This window comes from Aspergillus sclerotioniger (genome assembly GCF_003184525.1).
Source record: "Aspergillus sclerotioniger CBS 115572 chromosome Unknown BO94scaffold_26, whole genome shotgun sequence".
Classification (NCBI taxonomy): domain Eukaryota; kingdom Fungi; phylum Ascomycota; class Eurotiomycetes; order Eurotiales; family Aspergillaceae; genus Aspergillus; species Aspergillus sclerotioniger.
Genome location: NW_020291016.1, coordinates 285,354 through 307,973, shown reverse-complemented (window position 1 = coordinate 307,973; position 22,620 = coordinate 285,354). Strand labels below are relative to the sequence as shown.

General features: G+C 51.4%; 7 protein-coding genes across 7 annotated transcripts; 3 read left to right on the top strand and 4 right to left on the bottom strand.

Moving 5' to 3' along the window:
- The first annotated feature begins 17 nt into the window (after positions 1-17).
- Positions 18-1,477, top strand: dprC. Its single transcript, XM_025612419.1, has one exon. It carries the CDS (start codon positions 474-476, stop codon positions 1,137-1,139), a length of 666 nt encoding a protein of 221 aa, XP_025464421.1. The 5' UTR covers positions 18-473; the 3' UTR covers positions 1,140-1,477.
- Positions 1,478-2,695: 1,218 nt separating this feature from the next.
- Positions 2,696-5,496, top strand: BO94DRAFT_194641 (uncharacterized protein). The gene has a single exon (XM_025606055.1). The coding sequence runs from the start codon at positions 2,878-2,880 to the stop codon at positions 5,455-5,457; it is 2,580 nt and encodes an 859-aa protein (XP_025464420.1). The 5' UTR covers positions 2,696-2,877; the 3' UTR covers positions 5,458-5,496.
- A 690-nt stretch (positions 5,497-6,186) lies between these two features.
- BO94DRAFT_626837 (ATP phosphoribosyltransferase) lies at positions 6,187-7,758 on the bottom strand. Its single transcript, XM_025617377.1, has 5 exons — positions 7,662-7,758; positions 7,547-7,571; positions 6,933-7,497; positions 6,737-6,874; positions 6,187-6,679 (listed from the first exon to the last, which is right to left on the bottom strand). Exons 1-5 carry the CDS (start codon positions 7,676-7,678, stop codon positions 6,444-6,446), a joined length of 981 nt encoding a protein of 326 aa, XP_025464419.1. The 5' UTR covers positions 7,679-7,758; the 3' UTR covers positions 6,187-6,443.
- Positions 7,759-8,198: 440 nt separating this feature from the next.
- BO94DRAFT_588568 (40S ribosomal protein eS28) lies at positions 8,199-8,805 on the top strand (the record flags this gene model as incomplete). The annotated part of the gene is made up of 3 exons (XM_025615889.1): positions 8,199-8,259; positions 8,352-8,435; positions 8,744-8,805. The coding sequence occupies 3 exons, from the start codon at positions 8,199-8,201 to the stop codon at positions 8,803-8,805; spliced, it is 207 nt and encodes a 68-aa protein (XP_025464418.1).
- A 797-nt stretch (positions 8,806-9,602) lies between these two features.
- msh3 (mismatch repair protein MSH3) lies at positions 9,603-13,094 on the bottom strand (the record flags this gene model as incomplete). The annotated part of the gene is made up of 3 exons (XM_025608452.1): positions 9,603-11,078; positions 11,141-12,237; positions 12,308-13,094. The coding sequence occupies 3 exons, from the start codon at positions 13,092-13,094 to the stop codon at positions 9,603-9,605; spliced, it is 3,360 nt and encodes a 1,119-aa protein (XP_025464417.1).
- Positions 13,095-15,563: 2,469 nt separating this feature from the next.
- Positions 15,564-17,519, bottom strand: BO94DRAFT_604402 (uncharacterized protein; the record flags this gene model as incomplete). The annotated part of the gene is made up of 2 exons (XM_025616459.1): positions 15,564-17,041; positions 17,099-17,519. 2 exons carry the CDS (start codon positions 17,517-17,519, stop codon positions 15,699-15,701), a joined length of 1,764 nt encoding a protein of 587 aa, XP_025464416.1. The 3' UTR covers positions 15,564-15,698.
- A 724-nt stretch (positions 17,520-18,243) lies between these two features.
- Positions 18,244-19,742, bottom strand: BO94DRAFT_498610 (Rab geranylgeranyltransferase subunit beta BET2; the record flags this gene model as incomplete). Its single annotated transcript, XM_025609352.1, has 4 exons — positions 18,244-18,605; positions 18,658-18,782; positions 18,836-19,573; positions 19,644-19,742. The coding sequence occupies 4 exons, from the start codon at positions 19,740-19,742 to the stop codon at positions 18,563-18,565; spliced, it is 1,005 nt and encodes a 334-aa protein (XP_025464415.1). The 3' UTR covers positions 18,244-18,562.
- Between the last annotated feature and the right edge of the window lie 2,878 nt (positions 19,743-22,620).

The following is a 22,620-nucleotide window of genomic DNA, read 5'->3' as shown; positions in this document are numbered from 1 at the left end:
GGTATTCCCCCAGACATCGGCATTATTCTCCTCAGCATAAGCGGCATCCACCGTGCATATTCAGATGGTGCTGATGGTGTTTTGTCATGGTCGATGTCTGTCCATGACATCATCACTCCTCCTTATCGATAAGCATCCCACGTGACTCTCTACACCATAACGAAGCAGCCATCAAGCTTCAAGGTCAGCATGTTCATTCCAGGCTCATGCATGGCTTTCATTCTCACTGGTGTCCCACAAAGTTTCACGCGAGGTGTAGGAGCTGCCAATGGCAGTGATGATCGCAGAGCATGTTGCGCTCAGCCTGACGTCACCACCCGGACGATGATGTCGAAGGCACCAAACCGTCACTCTCGCCCCCGTATACACAGTAGATAGATATAAGATCGAGTCGCGGTGGACCCGATCCCACAATATAACCTCAGATCCAAACATCATTGACCTTTAAATACCACAGTAGCCATATCATCACCATGAGCAGTACGCAGCCTCCCTACTACACCTCCACCTTCGGTGAGCCCAACCAGAACCCCAGCGCAACCACCGCGACCGGGACTCAGGTTGGCGGCATCACCAGCACCGGCCAGGCAAATACTGGTCCTGCGCGCACCACTGCTGGACCGCATCAGTCCGATCTAGCCAACAAGGCCGACCCCCGCGTGGACAGTGATCTGAACAACCGCGCCCAGTACGCCCCCGGCACCACCGCTACCGGAAACGTGCACCCCCAGGCCACCCAGGGCGTGTCCAATCCCCAGAGCTCGACCGCGGGCCCTCACAAGTCCTCTCTGCTGAACAAGCTCGACCCCCGTGTCAACAGCAAGACAGGCGAGATGTCTTCCAAGTCAACCAACCAGGCCGGCACCGGAGCCATGCGGGAGCCGACCGATACAACCGGCGGAGCCGCTTATCAACAACCAAGCTCGACCACCGCCGCCGGCTACAACAACACCCCGGTTTCCGGATCACAAACCACCAGCGGAGTGGGATATCAGCCCGCGCAGTCATCCGGTAGCACTTACGGGAATCAAGGGACCGGCTCTAAGTCGGCCCAAACAGGGGAGGAAGTCGGCCGCGGGGTGAAGTCGGCTGCGGCGGGGATTCACGTAAGTGCAAGCAGTCTACGGAATAGCTCCTGATCCGTAGCGGCCGCGGGCTATCCGGCACTAACGGACGGCTGATGCTGACCTGAAACAGGGAGCGGGGGAGTCGCTGCGAGGCGGACTGACTGCGGCAGTCGACAAGGCCTTTGGGCACGAGGAAGGGGCTGCCAAAAACGCGGCGATTGCTCAAGGGGGGGAACAGGAGATTCAGTCGGGGAACTTTAGAACGCAGCGGTGATTTGAACCCGTGTGGGGGGGACCCCAGCCTGTTTTGCATTTTACGAGTACGAGACACGTTTGTAATGGATTAGTTTGCTTTCTGAAGAGGTGTATCTAGCATGACGCGGAATCAATCGTCTGTCGGAGAGGTAGCTTGACTGCTAGGTAAGAGCTAAGACTGCTAGACACGGCTCTAAATTAGCACGTAGCCAAAGACGCGGTTCAGTGGACGGATGCTAGGTAGTGGGACAGACATGCGGAGACCATGGTAGCCATCATATCAAACCAGGAATCGTGATCGGAATTGATTTGACCTGCTAGCTAGATCGGATATTCATTAGCGAATATACTATGGTACAACCGTACAAGTGAACAAGTGAACAAGTGAAATATCGAAGTGGAAAGCGAAACGGCGAGGCTCCGCGGGGCGTCAGCTGATTGGCCATCAGGTGACAAAGAGGGGCTCTTAGTTGGTTTTTTCCCGCCGGCTTCGCTTTGCTTTGCTTTGCTTTGCTTTGCTTTGCTTTCGTCCTTCTCTTCGCTCATTCGTTTGGCTGCTTCGGCTGTCCACCACCCGATGCAAGGCACTATGACGATATGCTCGATCATGATGTGGTGGTTATGCCATGGCCTTTTCCCATGATCTCATCCCCTTGAGCATCGAAGATACAGCCACGGAGAGAACCCGTGAACCGTGTGTGGTTGTCGCTTCACGGATGCTCTCCGATTCCTCTCCACAGTCCATTCTTTGTTCCCTCGCAAACACCCACCCACTACCTAAGCCTTCGGATCTGAATCATCCAGGATCAGGATGCAGGCTCAGCCCAAGCTGACCTCAGCTCCGAAACAGCCAATCCTCCTGGTGATCGCGGATCCCCCCCAGCCACTGACTTAACCTCCAGCCAAGCATCCCACTAACGCTCAGCTACGTTGGACTATCCGGCACTATCCATGGTCGGCACCCAAGAATAGCCCGCTGTGCGAGACAGCCTGCCCTCGTTGCCGGCATTGCAAATCAAGAAGAATCGTCGCGACTGACAGGAAGCTTCTTCCGGAACGCCCGGAGGCTGTGCGGTGGAACCGCGTTTGACTTTTTGGGCCTCTTGCGTTCCCCTGCTCGTCTCTCCTGATTATTTCTGTTGCTTTTTCCTCCTCCGATTGTACCTGTCGACTGCCCCTCGCCCATATCCATTATTATTATTTATCTTTCGTGCTTCGTCCCCATCCTGGTGGTGGTTCCCTGCACTTGATTTGCTGATCGTGTCCAGCACACTCCAGTCTGGCCCCAATGGAGCCCCTCTAAAGAGCTAACGCGAATACGAATGCTCCGATGCTCCATCGCAGACACATTCGAACCGTTAGTTTAGTGCCTGCTCCATAATCCATCAATCCACTCTGGCATGTGATGGATCCTAATCGATTGCCCTCTCTAGTAGTTTGTCTCAGCCTTCTTCCATCTATTCTTATTATTCCTCATCACTCCATTTTTTAAATCCTCTCCCTGCATGGGTGACCTATAATCTCAGCCCTCCCCCCCTCTCCGTTCATCCCAACCATGGCTATTTCTGCACATCCGGCTGGGATCAACGGACAAGCCCCCGCCGTTTCCTCTCCCGCCATCACCGCCAATTCTAGTTCTGACAGTGAGGAGCTAATTGGACCGGACGCCGCCCGGGAAGATGAAGCCAACGAGGTGATCGGGGTCAGTATCAGCCGCAGCCAGAGCCGTATGAAGGCGCGTCTCACGCCCGCGGAAGAGAAAAGTCGAGTGATGGAACGCCAGGGCGGCTACTTTGAGCCAATTCCCGACACACCCGACTCAGAGGGTCTTTTTGCGTCTGAGATCACCGATGAACCCGAAACTTTGCCCGAGGAAGCCGCTGGCAAGCCGGCTGTCGCCCGCGCGCCTCCATCGGATCTGGTGGCACCACAGCGTGACAGCGCACGAACGCCCAAGGACGGCCAGCGAAGCAGCTTTACCCGGTCGATCTTGACCGGGCTCCCCCTGCGACCCCGGGCATGGTCGGGCGACTCTTTGACCAACCTACGACTGAAGAAGTTCCTGCCAGACCTGTTGACTAAGCGTTCATCCCTCTCCTTCCGACCCGGCTCATCGGCCCAGGTCCGGGCCCGCAGTCAAACCCTGAAACCCGCGTCAAAGCTGGCGCTGGGCCAAGGAAAGGACGATGCGGCGTTGCAGTCCCGGCGCAAGTCCTTTTCCGATCCAGAATCCAGCCGAGATAGCCCCGAGGAGCAAGTCTCGGATCTCGAGCCTCTCGGAGGCGCAACGACCGCTAGGCACTCATATGCGCGGAGACCCAGTGCAACCGGTCAGGGAGCACCGTCTATGCTACGAAGGTCGTCATCAGACCAGTCTCTATACTTGAGGGCCTCGTCCACCGCATCATCACTTGACCAGCGGCCTCGCTACGAACATATACATTCGCAAGTCAACAGCCGGTTCAAGGCGATCAAGGACAGTCTTCAGGATTCCAGCAGCCGGCTGCTTAGCATGCCCACGCTGCATTTGCAGGATCTGCGGAGTGACTGGGGCTACAGACCGTTCCTGTCGGATGTAACCCATCGCAGAGGGCATACTTACTCCACACCGGAACAGCCGCCCGTCGCACGAGAGATGCCTAGCGATGATCCACCGCAGCTGCGGGCTCGCTCGCCGCGGTCCAGCATGAGTACACAATACCCCATGTTGACGGAAGCCATGACTGAAATGACCGGTGACGTTGTCATCCTGGGGGGTTACCGGGGGTCTGTCTTGCGGTCTGCCAAGCCGCCACAGCGCCAGCTGTGGGTTCCGATGAAGGTTGGCTTAAATCTTCGCAAGGTGGATCTTGAGGTTGGCCTGAACCCGGAGGACGAGGAGCGGATGGAAGAGACCATCATTCCGTCCGGCGTTTTGTCCCATGTCGGCCCGGTCGATATCTGCCGTCGGCTGATGAAGCGTCTGCAGAAGTGCCCGAACGCGGTCAACGGGGATCTTCGGGTCTGGGATTACGGCTATGACTGGCGGTTGAGCCCTCATCTGCTTGCTAAGCGGCTGGTGAAGTTCCTCGAGGGCTTGCCCTGTAACTCCCCCGACACGCCTCCCGAAAAGCGAGGAGCCTATGTGGTCGCCCACAGTCTGGGCGGCCTCATCACCAGGCATGCCGTCAATCAGCGGCCCGATCTCTTCGCAGGCGTTCTCTATGCAGGCGTCCCGCAACACTGTGTCAATATCCTGGGCCCCATGCGCAATGGCGATGACGTGCTACTCAGTTCCCGCGTTCTCACCGCACAGGTGAATTTCACTTTCCGAACTAGCTATGCCCTCCTTCCCGAGGACGGCCACTGCTTCATTGACAAACGGACGAAGGAAGAATACCGGGTGGATTTCTTCTCCGCCCAGGCGTGGGACGAGCACCGACTCTCTCCCTGTGTCAATCCGGCCCTTCCAGTTGGCAACGGCAGAGGCTTTGTAGACAATCTGCCCCTGCTTGGCAAGCGCATCTCGACGGTCCTAGGCAGTAAGGACAGCCTGTCGTCATCGGACGATGCCAATAGCGAGCAAACATCGGCACATAATCCCCAGGAAGCGGCTAACCCGCCCTCTGAGGCAACTGGCAAGACAGCGCCGGTGGCTCCTCCGCATCTGGATGGCGCGATAGGCCCAACTGCTAATTTCCGGGGCTCTTCCAATACCAAGCAAACGACAGCCACAACCATTCCCCGCGCGACAGCTTTGGCCTACCTCGAGCGGACTCTGAAAGAGGTCAAGCAGTTCAAGCAAGAGCTTGAATTCAACGCCTCTCACCAGTCGCGCAACCAATACCCACCCTTTGCCGTGCTGTACGGCAAGTCCGTGCCCACCGTCTATGGCGCTCGCGTCGAATCGCGCGAGCGCATCAAGCACCAGGACGCGTACGACGATCTGGCCTTCGCAGCAGGTGATGGTGTCTGTCTCGCCTCCGCGGCGATGTTACCCCCGGGGTACCGGATCATCAAGGGAGGTCTGGTGAAGAGCGATCGCGGACACGTCGGACTCTTAGGTGACCTGGAGGGTGTGGGCCAGTGTCTACTGGCTTTGGTCCGGGGCCGGCAAGAGGGCGTCGGACTGGGTGGTTCCCACCCATCGTCATGATTCATCACCCTCGAACCTCTCCCCTCCATACATACATATCGTCATTCCTATTCCCCTCTGCATAGAAACGATACCCATATCATATGTCCTGTTCGCACTGCATCTCTTTATGACGACAACGCATGAATAATGAAAGAGTATTCATATCTGATTCCAGCTGTCCTTGCATCAATGTACTGTACTCCATACAGTGTCCATAAGAAGTATTAAAAATCTGCAAAATATATACCGCAATAATTACTATAGTATATTAATGCTAGATAGTATCTACATCATACCCCTTCTGTCATCCGTGCCGATGTAGTAATCTTCCAACCATAATTAATATATATATTTCCGATCATCTCCTCCAATCACCAACTAGAACCACCCAAACATGTATATATATATATATATTTCCATGACGATGTGCAAGCACGCTAAGAGCTACGCTTGAAGGATCACTAAGCTCTGTTAGAATGCATTCATTGGCGATACGCTCGCTTATCTAAATCAATCAATCAATCAATCAAATCCTTCCGAATGACCTGACATTGATACGACACTGTGATAAGATATGATACATATATATACTGTAGCTAATTCAAATCGGAATTATTAACTTTACTAGACTACCTAATACGGATCTAACTAGGGGGGGTAAGGGTTCTCGGGTTCCTGTAGACGGGAAGGGGGGATGAAAATTCAGGCTTTATCTCATAGATTCTAACTAAAATCTTTTTCGATAATCTCTTTGTTTATTTTGTACGGAGTATTATAATTATTAATGAAGATTAGATATAATCAGGTCCAAGCTCCGTCTATTTTTTTCATTTTGAATCCCACAGGACTCGAACAAACCCGTCTAATCATCTCAAAAGCGAATAATATTGGTCACAAAGAAAGAAAGAGAAGATCAAATGCGAGAAAACGCGCCCTAGTATACCATAGAAGAAATATAAAAAGATTGAAAAGGAAAGAGAACTAGAGTATATATGTTTCACACATTAACCCGTTCTCGAGTTGGTGATGTTCAGGACAAGGATATCCGTCGCGCCGACCTTGGTCAGCTCGTCCATGACCGTCGCGATCTTCTTCTTCTCGACCATCGAGCTGACGGCAACCCAGCCGTCTTCTTCGAGGGCGGTGACCGTGGGAGCGCGCTTGCCGGGGGTGATGCTGGAGGCAGTGGCCAGCTCTGCGCGAGGGATGTTGTACTGGCACAAGACGTATTTTTGGGCAGCTGAAGGGAGAAATAAGATTAGCTAGACCGTCTGGTGAAGGGTACGGCATTACTTACTGATGACACCGCGGATACGGGAAGCGATCAGATCAACCAGAGCGTTTTGGGTGTTCTTGGACTTGACCAGGACGGAAACGGTCTCGACAACAGTATCTATGGCTTTGAGACCAGCGGCCTTCATGGTCTCACCGGACTCTACATCATGGTCAGTCGTCGAACAAATTACACAGCCACAGACAGGGTTCCAACGTACCAACAAGGTCGACAATGCCATCAGCCACGCCCAAAGCGCAGGCAGCCTCAACACTGCCACCAACGTACTTGATCTTGGTGCTGAGTTCACTCTTCTCGCTCTTGCCCTCGAGCTGGGCGAAAAAGGCCTCGGTGAGTGCAGTGAAGCTGGTGACGACATTCCGGCCGATCAGCTGCTTGGCCTCAGTGATGTCGCCCTTCTCCGGAACCTGCACCTGCAGCTTGCAGGCACCGAAGCCGAGGTCCATGATCTCCTCCACGCCGGAGACTTCGCCGCGGGGCAGCAGCGCATCGTGTTCAGCAATCTGATCGCGGCCTGTGATACCGAGATCAACGCGGCCCTCACCAACGAAGGTGGGGATGTCTGCGGCGGGGAGGAAGATGAGGGCGATGGGGAGGTTCTTGACCAGGGCAATATCCAGGCGGGTTTCACGGCGGAACTGGATATCGCAACCGGCCAGAAGGTCCAGGGTGGCTTGTTGAAGACGGCCCTCTGTAACAGCAAGGAAGGCATTAGTCCAGGGCTTGTTTGGGGGGCCATTGGTGGGTTGGAAAGCTGGGAGCTTCTATGCGGTCAGGGAGAATGAGTCACTGCGGGAACTTGCTTTTAGGGACAGCGAAAAGCAGTCTTCCTTCGAGGCTATACGGTCGATGTCAGTAATCAAGACAATCTTGGAGGAGTATATTGGGTTCCGGGAGTTCAATGTTGTAACGGGGGCAATTGACTCACTGGTTGACGAGATCCATCTTTGACGATCAACGGCGCGGGGTAATTTGCGAGGAATCGGAGACAGCGGAGAGGAGTGAAAAGAAACAATTGAAAAATATGGGAATAATTCCGAAGCCTAACAGACCAATGGCTATCCCAAACAGACGATATTAGACAAGAAGGAGTTGAAGAAGTGGTTAGAGAGGGAAGAGAAAGAGGGAAGATGTGGTGGATGCGCAGAAAAGAGTCTGAAATCCCGTCATCGGAGGGGCCCGACAGTGCCTCAGGCCAGGAAGTCATGCCTGCCTGATATTTCTGCCCAGTATATCAGGCCACAGGGCTTAACTGCCTAATAATCCAGGCAAGAATTGATGCCTGACGGCTCAGGCCACATTAGCCCTGAGCCCTCGCCTTTAGCCCAAAACAGAAAGCCAACCCACACAAGCCGCAAATCCCTCGATTTTCACGAACGGCTTCAACTTCTGTCTGCCAACCCCCCCCCAACGCCATCTTCCTCCATCCCGTCAGTCCTTCGCTGTCGTCAAGCCCAACTTCAAGATGGATTCCGCCAAGCAGCCCGCTAAGCTCGTCAAGGTCACTCGTGTCCTCGGCCGTACCGGTACGTCGTGATTTCCTCGATTCGTTTCGCCAGGATATATACACGAATCTCTCCGCAACGCTGAACGGTCTTACTGACAATTTTGCCCCCAGGATCCCGTGGTGGTGTCACCCAGGTCCGCGTCGAGTTCATGGACGACACCTCCCGCAGCATCATCCGTAACGTCAAGGGCCCAGGTATGCGATTCTCCGTTGATTCATGATCTCCCACTACGTCTATGGTGTCTGGACCGCAATCCCCCGGAAAGAGATATCCCGCAAGAAAGAGCAAGGAAACGGGCGCGGAAGAATTTGACGGAAGGAAGAACGTGGAGGACGAATCGCCGAAATCGACAAATGCAGGAAAGTTGGACATGGGGTTTACACGGGATATTCTCAGTCCGGAGAAAGGGAGATTTCGGCCAGTGCAGCCAGAACCAGACATGAAAATTCACCATCAATTGTCGCACACAGGCTAACTCAATCTTCTTCGTCGCAATCTCTAGTCAAGGTCGACGACATCCTCTGCCTGCTCGAGTCCGAACGCGAGGCCCGCCGTCTCCGTTAATTTCCTTTTCCGCTCCGAGTTTTCTTATCTTTTTCCCTCTCGAGGCTATGTACCCTTGCTTGCGTTGGAAATGATTCTGGGAGGTCGGGAAGGCAACAATACTATTTCATGGGCTGATGCGGCATCCGGGCGGTGAATCAGTTTTGTGTTTCTTTCTACCATTCTGTCTGTGTCCAACATATCGGGATTCAAATAGAGAGAGAGAGACGAAAACAAGGATATCAACCGGAAATAAAAAAACGAAGGAAAAAAATTTGAAATCCCACGGGCGCGAGATGATCCTTCATCAACTCTGTCTAGCTCCTTTTTTTTTCTTCCCCCGTGTCGCATTCGAATCGGATGAACTTTATGAACAATGGCTGCAGTGGATCCTTGGTCTCGATCTCGCGCTTGGCGATTGACTCCCCGGGTTTGATTTCCCGCGTACTCGCACCAGCGCTTCCGGATCGTTCTGTGGAATAAGCGGTTGAGGGAGTCGCAATTGATATCCAAGGCCGGCCTTGGATGATAGTCCTGGTCTCAAGCTACCGGTTATCCTGGGTAACTGGCCTAGGCAGGTGCTCGGTGCTTGCTCCGTGATCCTGGGGATGTTAGCCTATAGTAAATCTCCTGGCCTATTTGTAGAAGAGTCAACAACCGTACGGACTTTCTGGAAACCACCACTTTTTGCCAGCCATCGATATTCATACATCTATCTACCCAGGCACATAGCTTGTAACCATGCACTGCCAGCAATGCCAGTCCCATATAAGAAGCAACAGCTTGCAACGATGCTCGGCTTGTGTAAAGCTAGTCAATCACAGCTGCTCCGCGCTGCTAACGAGTCGCTCAATCATGCCATCATCTTGGGAACCTTCCATGACTCCCCCGACCGCCGCCACAAGTCCAGCAAGTTTCCGACGGCGGATTTTCTCCTCCAGCTCTTTACTTTTCTGCCGGGCTTGCTCCAGCAATGACCCTGGCAGATTTGCTAATCGTGCGACATTCAATCCGTAACTGCGGTGTGCCACGCCCTCGCCCACCTCGTAAAGGAATGTGATTTCTTCGTCCGCCCCAGCTCCCGATTCGGTGAAGCGCATGTGCACGTTTCGTAGTGCGTGGTCGGCGAAGGAATGTACTATCGAGGAGAGATGCTGATAATGTGTGATGAAGAGGGTGAGGCTTCCAATCGACCGCACCATATAGTCGAGGACGGCCTGGGCGATTGCAACGCCATCATGCGTGGATGTACCCCGACCCAATTCGTCCAGTATGACTAGTGACCGAGGGGTCGCCTGTTTGAGTATATCCGCGGTTTCAGAGAGCTCGACCATGAATGTAGACTCGCCCGCCAACATGTTGTCGAAAGCACCCATGCGAGTGAACACAGCGTCCAACATACCAAGCTTGGCCGCTCGCGCGGGGACATACGAGCCAATTTGTCCCATGATGGCAATGAGGGCCACTTGTCGTACATAGCTGGACTTGCCACCCATATTAGGGCCAGTGACCAGAAGAGCGCGTGTCCTGTCACTGTCCAAGTCGATATCGTTGGGCACGTAGCTGTCCAGCAAGAGCTGTTCAACCATTGGGTGGCGGCCCTGATCGACATGGATGCACGTGTGGTCCGTATACTCAGGCTTGACATATCCCGGCTGGCCAGCTATAGTAGCCAGCGAGATTAGGCAGTCAAGCGAGGCCAGCGCCTGCACACAATCCCGAAAGGGTTGGTATTTGGTTGCAATATCGCCTAGGAGGCCTATAAAAGCCTTGTCACAAGCTGCCGCCAACGCCTCTTTATGTTGATCTCGTTGTCGTGTGAGTTGGATAACTTCCGGCGTGTGGAATCTGGAGACTTTCTTGGTGCCGCTCACTTTCATCCAAGATGCAGGGACCCGTTTGATAGAGGCCGAGCTGTTGTCAACCTCGATTAGATAGTCAATGCCTGCAACAGACTTGTATTCAACCATCTTCCGTCCAAGCTTCTCGCCGGCGACAGAGCGATGTTCCTGCAACTCGTGTTCAACACTAGCAATCCCAAGCTTCTGATCGCTAATATCCTCTGTCTCTTCGGCTTCGCGAAAAAAGGCATACTTGTCATCGCTTTTTGCAGCATGCATGTTGATCTTGTCTAGGAAAGCCACAACATCGTCCAAGATGGTCGGGAGACAGGTAATTGCTTCGTTTATGGCAGCAGATATGAATCCGGTATCGGAGGGCGATTTCACGCCAGAAAACTCTTGCGCAATCATCTGCATCGACTGTAACACGGTGAGAAGTTCCGGTCGAGTGCACTGGTTGCCTCATTAGCCTTAACTCAAGGGGGTCCCAAAGTGAAGGACTCGGGATGACCAACCTTGCCATAATAAATCCGGATCAAGCTCTTTTCCAAGTCGCTCTTGACCTTACCAAGCAATCCTCTGAGTCGCTCAACCATGACCGTCCTTTCTGGGTTCTTTAGCTCTTCAACGGCGTTCACCCTCTCTTCGAGCCTCGACTTATCTAACAGAGGACGTCCGACCCATTTCCTGAGCAGTCTTTGCCCAAAGCGCGTCTGCGTCCGATCAAGTGTCCAAAAGAGACTGCCTTTGGTGGTATGATCGGTCTGGTTTTGGTAGATCTCAAGACTCATGAGAGTGTTCCCGTTCAGAAGCATGTGTGATCGAGAAGAAAAGTGTTGAAAATACTTAGTCAACTCGAAGACGTATTCCAAACTGTACTCTTTCATGTGCTCAATCATAGAAGAAAGGCAGACGGTCACTTGCTCTGGCAAATTGAGAACCTTCTGGAGTAGGCTACTTGCCTGAGCGTCATCTGCAGCACTGGCCGTCTTCATCTTCCTTGCATAGAAGCTTGAAACATGGCTATGGGACTCGGCCGCAGCAGTTTTTGACTTGGTAACTCTTTCCACGCGGGTCTTGTCGCCGAAGACGTTCAACTTGCTGCCAGAAAGATGTTGAACAAGCTTCTCCGTAGCCTTAGATAGCTCGCCGACTATCAAAACCTCGCAGGGTGCAATATGCAGTAGCCTCGTTTCAATCTCGCTCCTCATGAACCCGTCTTCAAAATCATCATAGATTATATCCCCTGTAGCCGGCTGAACTGCTACAATTCCCACCTGAACCTTCTCGTCATTGCCCCAGCCTTTAGCGTTAGTCTCAGTAATGCAAAGCAGATAGCCAGTCGCTGGCGAAGCACCACCGGATGCTGCTGGCATAGGCCCTTCCAATCCCTCCACGTCATCGATATATGTGCCCTTGGTGTATAGATTTGTGAGCTTGCGCACAAAGGGTGCGTTGCGGTTATCACCTGCTGCCTTGAGCGCAGCAGTTTCTATCTGTCTCACGACACCGACTTTATGACCTGCGGCAACGAGGCGCTTCACATGGACGTGTAGTCTGTGAACCGGTATACTGGCAGAGGCAAAACGGTCGAGGTGTGCTTCAGAGGGATCTGGAATCGAAATACCAACTTTGAGCGCGACTCACATAAAAAAAAGCGTGAAAGAGATGTCCAAACTTACGTTCATCGAATCTTAATTTGCCAGGGATGCAGACTATAGACAACTCCTTCGCAGCAACCCTCGCATCTTCGCCAAAGAACCGGAACTTGTAGCCAACTTCGACTACTAAGACCGTATCCATATACTTGCGCTTGATGTCGATAACTTGCTTCTCCATTGGAGTGAGCTTGCTCCCTCCTTTCTTTCCAGTGGCCTTGCCCTTAGCGGGAGGTGCTGGTTCCTCGTCATCTTCTGCCTCTGGACCATCCTCCGCGGAAGTAACTTCGCTGACTGCATTCCTACCGATGCCAATGAGACAGTCTGCGCCACCCAACTTCCGAACGAACCTTTGGTGTAGCTCTCCTCTCTCCTTTTGCCTTTGCTTGGCTTCGGGTTCAATTGTCTCCGAAGGCGCTTCCGTTCCAGTGTGCACAGCCGGTGAGCTGGTAAACATGAACAATTCAGTCCGTTGACTACTACTTAGCGCCGGAGGTCGCTCTATGGTTGAAGCCGATGCCCAATTTGAGTTCGCGTCTTTATCTCCAGACCGAGGCCGGTTTGCTCTAGCTCTCTTGGGAGCTGGTGCCACTATATCATTGTCCTTATCATCGGCCAGGCCAGTCTTTTGGTCTTGCACTTTTTCCTGGGTTGCCGCTTTCTCTGCCCTGGCTCCTGAACCTTGGTCTTCATCGACATTGACTGAATCCCGTTGAGCGGTTTGTGGTTTCTTTGTGAAGAAGCTCGCGATGGTTGATTGTTTCCGTTTAAGTGCTGGGGAAGACGATGGCTGTGATGAGGGAAGAGGCATTTTCTCTTGCTTGTTGGGAAACCGCTGACAGGCAGCTGGTGCTGGATAGCACTGTGAAACGCACACTGTAGGGGACTCGCCGTAGGATCAGCGACGACCAGGGTAGTGGCGACGGCACATTGAGCGCCTGCTTCTTGCAATCTATACGTTCAGAATAGACTTAAGCATCCACTGTGCTTCGTACAGTAACTCAGTGTTCCTCTTTTCCAGATGTCAAAAAGTCGACCTTAGCGTCAAATGCGTGTCCGCGGCTCAGGAACCTTGACGCGTGGGGATCCGTAGCGCAGCGCGTCACCAGTTAGTTAGTTAACGTAATCGGACACCGAGCCGGCGCCGGCCGCGCCGCGTCTTGCACCCTCAACATCTTGAAGTCGAAGAACTCTTCCAAATTGCCCTATTCGCGATATATCGTGATTTCTTTGGTGTTTCTTTTCGTATATCAATATGACCGATATGAATGAACGCTTAAATCTCGCCGTTAAAGCCTTTGAGAGTGGGAAGTTCTCTACAAAGGCCGCCTGCGCTGCCGCGTTTGACGTCAAGATAAGCACTTTTAAAGATCGTTTAAATGGCATCAAATCACGTACGGAAAAAGATGCCAATGGTAGAAAGCTATCTACAATTGAGGAAAACACGTTAAAGCAGTGGCTTCTTGATATGGCCCACCGTGGACTGCCTCTTAAAATCTGCGATGCTCGATTCTCCGCCCAGCTGCTATATCAAGCAAAGTTGAAGCCAAATCAACACGGTGTTATATCAGAACGTTGGATTACTCGTTATATCAAACGTTATCTGGAACTGACGTCTAAATTCATGTCAAAGTATGATTATCAACGTGCTAAATGCGAGGATCCTTATCTTATTTAGAGATGGTTCGACCTTGTTCACAATACAGTCCAAAGATATGGCATTCTTGATGAAGATATATGGAATATGGATGAGACTGGATTTCAGATGGGAGTTGCTTCAACCGCTCGTGTAATCTGTGGCTTGGAAACACGAGAATCGCGTGTGAAGTGTATACAGCCAGAAAACCGCGAATGGGTGACTTTAATTATTGCAATATCAGCCTCAGGAATAGTTCTGCTATTGCAGATTATCTTTGCAGCGCAGAATCATCAATTGACATGGTATGAAGTCTGCCCAAGATCGTATTATCTGAGTGTCAGCGAGAATGGCTGGACTACTAATGAGCTTGGTTTTGACTGGCTTTAGAACGTGTTTGACCGGTATACGGCTTCAAAAACTGTTGGCGAGTATTGTATGTTGATTCTTGACGGCTATGGCAGTCATGCAACTCAGCAGTTTGATCAGTTCTGTACAGCGCGGAAAATTATTCCTTTATATATGCCTGCCCACTCGTCCATAAACTGCAGCCACTTGATGTCGCTTGCTTTGGGCCATTAAAAAAGTTATATGGCCAGCGTGTATCTGAGGCTATTCGTTATGGAGAGGAATCAATTATTAAGCTTGATTTCTTACAGTTATATCACAGCGTCCACGCCAAGGCCTTCTCCAATATCAATATACTCAGTGGATTCCGTGCCACCGGCCTCGTTCCTTTGAATCCTCAAAAGGTGCTTTCAACGCTACGGATTCAATTAAAAACACTAACTCCGCCAACATCCTCGCATTCTAATCAGTCTTTCTATCTTGGAAAAACGCCTGCAAATTTATATGAACTCGGAAGGCAGAGACAAGAAATACAAGAACTTGCAGATCAAGGCCTGGCGTCAATAGTTTCACACGAAGTTATTAAAAAGGTGATTAAGGCTGCGGAACAGTCTATGCAGAACGCAGTCCTGCTTCAACAACAAGTTAAGCAGTTCCAGTCTATACAAGCGAGTAAAAAAGAAAAGGGAAAGGCCTCACGTCGTTATATACAGCAGGGAGGCACTTTGACAGGCCAAGAGGGCTTTAATATAGCTCAGATGCGAGAAAATGAAGCAATTCAGGCCGCAGCACCAAGGCCGGCCAGGGCACGCCGGCCAGCCCGCTGCAGTATATGTGGAAGTGAAGGACACAATCGTTTAAAATGCCCTCATGAAAACAACAAGAATTGATGTATATAGCCTTTTCTTGGTGGCTGAATAGCCTTAGGAAGCGGCCAGCGAGGCAGTCAGCGAGGCGGCGGCAGACCGCCGCCGGCTCGGTGTCGCGCCGGCTCGGTGTCCGATTGCGTTAATTGAATTGAGATGACATAATCCTTCGTGCCTGAGGCATACAGGTACACTTCCGACTACTGTCGAAGGTACGTTCCAGACTGATCTTTTCTTCTTGCACGCTCTCTACATAAATATAACATCTTCTGCATGTTAGAGCATAATACGATAACTGTGTACAATCTTGGGGCGGGTCTTCTAACAGTCAATGTGTAACGGCTTTCAAGGGGGGGCTGGCCCCAATTCAGTAATCACCAAGTATTCATACCTCGTAATGGTAGCGTTTGTATATAGGTTGAATGCAATGCAAACTATAAAGCAGAGCCAAATCCGTTGGTTGCGATTCTTAAAAGGTGTTGAAGGGAAGTGCAATTAGGGGAATAGACCCGCAGAACAATGACTTAAACCAGAGCACAATAGAAAATTGCAACAAGAGCAGGAGTCAACAAGAGCTCCCATCTAGGTAAAGCCGTTCAAACTCACCCTCATCGACCTCCGAAACTGTTGCCTCGGGGGACCCTGGCTGTGTCCCACACTGAGGTTTAGACTTGTTGTTTACTCTCGCCGTGTACACTGGATTGTCGTCGGCGGGCACGCGGGGAAGTGAAACGGTCAAAGGGTTAAATGAGTACCCAGTGGGGCTTTCTTGATTATCAAATGGACTGAAACCGACGGACCGAGCATCGCCAAAAAAGTATTGTGGTGGATAGCCAATGTCGCTGGTTAAGTGCCCCGTGAGGGAAGGGGAATGCCAATCCACCAGAGGATCAATGCGGCCACGAACATCCAGAAGTGGCTCAATGTTCTCTTTTTCCATCGACATAATAAGAGCCCTCTCGGTCAGGGTAGAAGCATGGTTGCCAGGTGATAGTGGGTAAGCATCAGCATTGGTTGTGTAATCCCGTAGTAAAAATATAGGATGAGGGGAGACCGACGCCGCAGAATGTGATCCATCACCACGATGAAGGTCAATTGCGCCTGCGTTGTATTGATTTGGCAAATCACGGAAGACAGTAAACCCAGTGGGAGGCTTGATCTTATTGTCTTTGGAAGTCATTGCAAACTCGTCCATATCGTCCCCGTGACTGCCATAGCGAGGAGGGTGTTGAGGCGCCAAGGAGGCCCTGAGAAGGGGTATGTTACTTCCATCGATGTCTTCATCCACTATACTTTCGCTCCTCTTGGTAGTTCTCCGGTTCCTTTTCCTGTCTTGTCCACGATGGATATTAGGATCGACTTGGGAAAGGATACGCTTCGGACGATTTGCTCGTCGTTTCGGAATGGGCGTTTCCCCTTTAAGAGGGCTGCTGTCTTCAACATTGCCAGAGATCACACGCTGCTTCCGCAAGATCCCTGTAGGCGAGAACACAAGCTCCGTAGGCTCGACACAGAGGGATGTCTTTTCCATCATCTTCAAGATGCTTTCATCTTTTTTCTGGTTGCGTCTGCGTCTCATCTGTTCGGTAGCAGAGTCAAAGATATCCATTCCGGGCCATAGGACACCTTTCAGTCTGGCTATCTCATCTGCTCTCTCCTTATCTATCTCACAGATTGTTGGGAAATCAACGCTGTCATTGTCATTGTCATCGATAAACGGATCGCAGTTGTATTGGTTGGATGATAGGGGAATAACGTCTGTCTCATTGCCCAGTGTTTTAGACCAGTACAACGTGGCCTGCGCAGAAGTATCCTGATCCTCCGGGTCGGGTCTGGGCTCTTGTTTCCAAATACAGGAGATAGGTTGAGTAGGTTGCTTTGGAGTGCTTGCGGAGGTCAATGAGTGCTCTAACCCAGTGTATGTGTCGGAGAGATAGTAAGAAGAACCAGCCGAAGCGGCATGACTGGAAGTGTGAGGCGAGGTTGTAATTGCAGGCCCCGAATCCGTAACAACATAGGAGCGAGAGAGACGTGGGTCCAAGTAGTCAGGAAGTGGGTTCTGGGATGAAAGACATGCAGTGGACAGTGGTTCAGTCGTTCGGTGCTCAACTTCCCGGTCCGTGTTAATCTTCTCGTGCGTCTTCTTTCTGCGGGCTTCTTTCGAGGACATCCGATCCGAAAGTAATTTTGCTAAATTATTGGCCTTATACCACCTATCATATTCACGTAGCAGAGTGACGGCTTGTTGCTCTTGATGGCTGCGGACTTGAAGTTTGAAGTAGTGGGACAGATGTGCCTTTGACGAGATATGGGTTAGCAGGTGGGATACATCACTGAAGGTCGGCCGTTTGGGGCAAATATTGCACAAAAGTGCAGCTGCATCCATATTGGCAGGGGATCCTCATAGGGAGCAGGCTCGAACTCCGGGAAAGATATCGAGGGAAACAACAAGGAAGAATTGCTCGAAAGGACAGAGGTGATAGATCGGCCTTGGAAGGGAAGGATGCAAGCTTCAGGAGCAAAGACGTTCCCACAAGCTTGACCGGAACCTACCCTACGCAATGTTTCACTGCCAGTTCACGACTAGAGAAGGAGCCACCGATGCCATTGTACTTGTAAGGAATAATACGGACCAGGGACTCTGTTGGATTTCCAACATCAAGCAGTCGAGCAAGCCGCTCCTCCGAAGATGTGCCGTAGCGAGCATGCTTATAGGACGTTCTACGGTCTATACTACGTCAGTATACTTTGAAGGTGTTCTTGCACAGCTGGGTAGCGGAGATACATAGTAGTAGTAGTAGTAGTAGTAGTAGTAGTAGTAGTAGTAGTAGTAGTAGTAGTAGTATGCTTAGTAACACCGTCTGGTGAAGTTTACAGGCGATAGAAAGAACCACAGCTATACACTGAGTACTTGTAAGTCCCGGTGCAAGATATAATGGACAACTCCATGAGATAAATCATTGTCGGCCATGTTTAAATGCAACACCAAGATTATCTTTGAGGCAGGAAGCATAAGATAGGGATCTCCTCACCCTCGATGCTGCCGGACTGACCACCTTGGATATAGTATTTCGGCATCAGCCTTGTGCACATTTACATAGTTAGAAGGCCTTAGGTATAACAATATTCGGTCAAAACACTCTGGATTCATGACAATGTAGATCACAATTTCATCGCGTGGGATAATAAAACAATGACTATCTAGATACCATAGGTCTTGGAACATAAGTCATGTGCCACTGCGTCTTAACAGCCTCTTATCAGGCTATTGTGAGGGGGTATGAAGCGGAAATAAGTCGCAGTGCCAATTGCTCTTCTCCTGCCTTGTATCCCATAGTCCATAGACAAAGAAAAACGGGTTGTTAGATTGCAGGAGGCGATGTCTACGGGAATTGAACATAATAGTCGATATCAAGATACGACCAAGTACTACCGGGACCGACAGTTCAGTATTATTGCCTTCGGTAAACAACTGGACATAATGTTAGCTATCTGCGGCTGCATCGAGCGACTGGCCAACTTACTAGACTGGGTCTACTTCTTGGACACCATCAAACCTCAGAAGACTCAACCCAGCGATGGCGAAATGGGTATGAAATACATCAACCATGCTGCCTGGTCTGTCTCCAATGCCACCAGCCTCCGAATCCTAAATTGCGTCAGCGCCATGCCGACATGGCCACCACAAAGGTATAAACATACCTGACAACGCAAGATGAAAGCAGCAAGCTTGCCACTATCGATCCAATGCAGTCTGTCAATCATAGCTAGGCTAGCACCGACCCACCAGCTATAGCATGCATCTGGTAGTTTCTCGGGCCGTCCGTTCAGACCCCCATTGTCAACCTGTCTTTCGCTAAGCCAGCCTCCCAGGCGGTCCCTGTCCACCAAGTCTAGTCGCCCGGCGATTGCCAGAGCTCCTACACAAGTGAAGATCTGGCCGGCATGCGATTCAGCTCCAGGCTGGATTCCATAGCCGCCATCCAAATTTTCACACTGCTGGACATAGGCAACAGCTTTGGGTACATCGACGGTATCGAGGAGCCCAAGAAGGGAGAGTGCATTGAAAGCGCCATACAAAAAGCGCGTATCCCTTTCTCCCCATTCGTCGCCCATAAAAGCGCCAGTGTCCTTGTCTTGTAGCCCTGCAATGAAAGAGCCGATTTTCTCTTTGCCTCCTAGACCGCGCTTGTCCAGCTCATCCACCGCGTCTAGTGTTACGAGAATTTGCACGGCCGACACTGTATACAACATGTGCGCATCATGGCCCGGGGCAGCTCCAAAACCCCCATCTGCGCGTTGGCAGGAGAGTACAAAATTGATGGTGTCTTCACGAGGAAGAGCATCGGGACGACCAAGGAGATGTAGGGCTGTCAAGCCCCAATACACCCCATTCAGGCGAAGGTGCTCGGTGAGCCAATATTCTAGCTCATCCCTCCTCTAGCATCACCTGTCAACCACCTTCCCCACCCTGAAGAGAAGAGTTATGGTTATAGTAAGAATGACGCACGCTGTCCAAGTTCTTGATGTATTCCACATGCCTTTCGACACTAAGGTTCAAGCTGGATGGAGTCCCAACAGCCCTGCTAGGACCCGAAACCAAGGACATTTTGTGATCGGCTCGCTGAATGCAGTGTGATTAGTGGTTGAGCCTCGCAGCTAGTTGAGAGCTTTTGCTCCGGGGCAATGCTGTTGGGCCCAAAGCAACAATTACTGTGCCTGCCAACACAAGAATGAAGAAGGCGACTGAGGAGAAGCACAACCCCCACGGGAGTTTTGGTGGCTTCGGGGTGGCAAACACAGGGCCGTTGATGAAGGCAACCGCTGCACGTGTCCCCCTCACTGCAGGTGAGGTTAGTATGAGGTGACTTTGAGGTTAGTCGTGGGCAACTCGGAAGCTGGGAGGGAAAAAAACAAGCTTCGGGAGGGGGGAGACGTTGTGTGTGCTGGTCGGCGGTCGGAGACGAGGGAGGGCTGGCCATCACGTGAACGAGCGCCACCCGGTGAGCCGCTGGCCCAAAAGCGGGGCCATTGTTTCAGCCTGGCGTTTAGGGCAGGATCACCGTCTCCCACGGACGGCGGTGTGAAACCCCTGAGCGGCAAAGACTGGTTGCCCCTGGGTCCCTGCTTCTCTCAGAAATGTTCGGTGGCTGGCCCTTGTGTCGATGCCATGGAGGGCGGGTTCCCGCGATCCACCGTCATTGGTGGCCTTTTGTTCGATAGAATTCATCAGATGCACGCAAGTCCAAGGTAGGCAGGTAGCGGCAGGTAGCAGCAGGTTCATCAACGGATTACTCCGTAGTCCGTACCGTATTACGGATCTTGATGAATGCAATATTGTGCAGAGCTGCAGGTATTGACAGGGAATGTGGATTCTGTCTCTGCCCAGATGGTACTAACTAGGTACAATTACGTAGTGCCGGGCTATTGACTCGGGATGGAGAACGGAAGAGAGCCCATCTCTCCCACTGTCCCACGTGTACACCGTAGTACTCCGTAGTACTCCGTAAACAGTAAACTTCCTTACTAGGCTCCAGGCGAAAAGTCACTAGTTGAGCACCGTCCTCAACGCCTCCGCATAAGCGCAGTAAGCTACGGAGTAGGTACTACGTGGTCCCCGGTCAACGCCCACGAGTACGACTTGCGACAGCTAGGTAGGTCGGTAAAATGGTAGATACTTCTACCTCTACACATGTAGATACTTTGTAGGATAGGGCTATAATGATATGGGGCACGCCACCTTCGCTAACATGAAGAGTTGTTTTACTCCACCTCCATACCGAAGCGCTAGACCAGAGGCGAAAATCCGTGCTCTTATCATCCTCCGTAAATTACTTGGAATGGTTATAAGCGCCCATGACTACTTGGGTACGAGGGTATTTGAACATTGCTTACGGGGCAGCTGATTGTCCATGTGACATGACCAAGCTCGTCCTCGCTGCTTCTTTCCTTTATCTATATTTAGCCGTCCGGAATGTCTTATAAGTAGTAGGTAGTAGATAGTAGAGAATAATCAGTGCTATACCTACCTAGTAGTAGATGTCATTGGCGAAGCGGGGCATTCAAATCATTCATTCAACGGTAGTACCTGGTTAGTTCCAGGTACAGTCTCTCAGGCACGGAGGGAACATTACTACTTTTTTCATCATCCCCACTAACCGTATCAAAATTGTCTTGTCGGAACCATGGTTAAGCGCCCGTCGAGCTTCAAGAATCAGACAATCGTCCGAGGGATTACCTTAGTGGATCGAGATTGAGACAATACATTCTACAGGTTTCGTTCATTATTTTGATTAGGTCTTTGGTCATACATTCCCGGACAGAAATTGCTCACGAGTGGATTGTTCGGGATTACTACCGGGTACTCCGTACTAAGAACAATAACAATGATAATGCAAGTTAGTGCCATCCGACCGAGAGTCCTGACTAGTACTGCGTACTAAGCAGCCAAATAAGGTGCCACCCAAATGGATTGGATGCTATGATGGGCCTCCGCGTCAGGTACTCGTGTCTCGCGGGTTCATCTGATTTGACCCTGCGACTGCATCCCCCCGTTCAGGGGGCTGTGGTTGGCCAATCTACGGTCGCAATTGCGGTTTGCTAGCCCGGGCCTGCATCATCCCGCCCAAGGCACCAACTGCCAGACCCGATCTTTTTGGGCCAGTCATTGTCAGCGTCTCCAGTGTTTGGATGGGTCCTCCCGATCTTTCGGTGTATATCCCAGTGGCCTGTACTCCCGTCCGCGCAGGAGGAGCTGGTCATTGCAGCCCGGGGTTGCCATTATCACAAGGGTTATTGCGCAGTAGCGTGCTCAGGGGCAACCCGACAAGGAACAACGATCAACTATCTTACCTACACCATCGATGCGATTCTGAGATAAAACCGCTCTTTTGGTTTGAGAGCCAGATTCATGCAATCGTAGTAGCCATGGGATCGTAATATCATAATTTGACTTTCTGTCGGACAGCCTCTCGATTTTTCCCCAGGTAATTTTCGACCTTTTCGTTCCCACCCCCTCCTCCAAGCTGTAAGGTACTTGGGTAATTCCGTGACTATTGCAGATATTAACCCATCGATACGTGGGTTGGACCAACGTCATCCTCCTGGCACCAGCCACGAGTTCTTTTTTTTTCCTTTTTAACCTGTGGCCCTCGGATTTGGCTTAGGCTGCCTCATAATTCCTTCACTTGACCATCGTGGATCAGATCTAATCTGCTGCTTGCCGATAGCGTTTGCTTGAAAATAAACAGTAAGAGAAGACTCTTCTGCTTCCATTCTTCAGGGAGGTAGGGCCATATTGACCGTCCTTACCTGTTAATTACAGGCGTTATCCACTACCCTTTTTTCTAAAGTCAAAGGGCCTCTCCATGGCTATCAGGCTGTCTGTGCACTAAAGCGATAGGCTTCCCATAATCCCCCATAAGCACTCTGAAGCCACCCAGTAACTATTTCGGAGCCTTGCAACGCCATCCCCACTGCCGACTCCC

Bases quoted from the DNA above. Each gene is read 5' to 3' on its own strand.
- dprC (XM_025612419.1), top strand. From the start codon at position 474: ATGAGCAGTACGCAGCCTCCCTACTACACCTCCACCTTCGGTGAGCCC.
- BO94DRAFT_194641 (XM_025606055.1), top strand. From the start codon at position 2,878: ATGGCTATTTCTGCACATCCGGCTGGGATCAACGGACAAGCCCCCGCC.
- BO94DRAFT_626837 (XM_025617377.1), bottom strand. The intron at 7,498-7,546 runs GTCCCTAAAAGC...CTGACCGCATAG, and splicing joins AAGGAAGACTGCTTTTCGCT to AAGCTCCCAGCTTTCCAACC. The intron at 6,875-6,932 runs GTACGTTGGAAC...ACCATGATGTAG, and splicing joins TGGCATTGTCGACCTTGTTG to AGTCCGGTGAGACCATGAAG.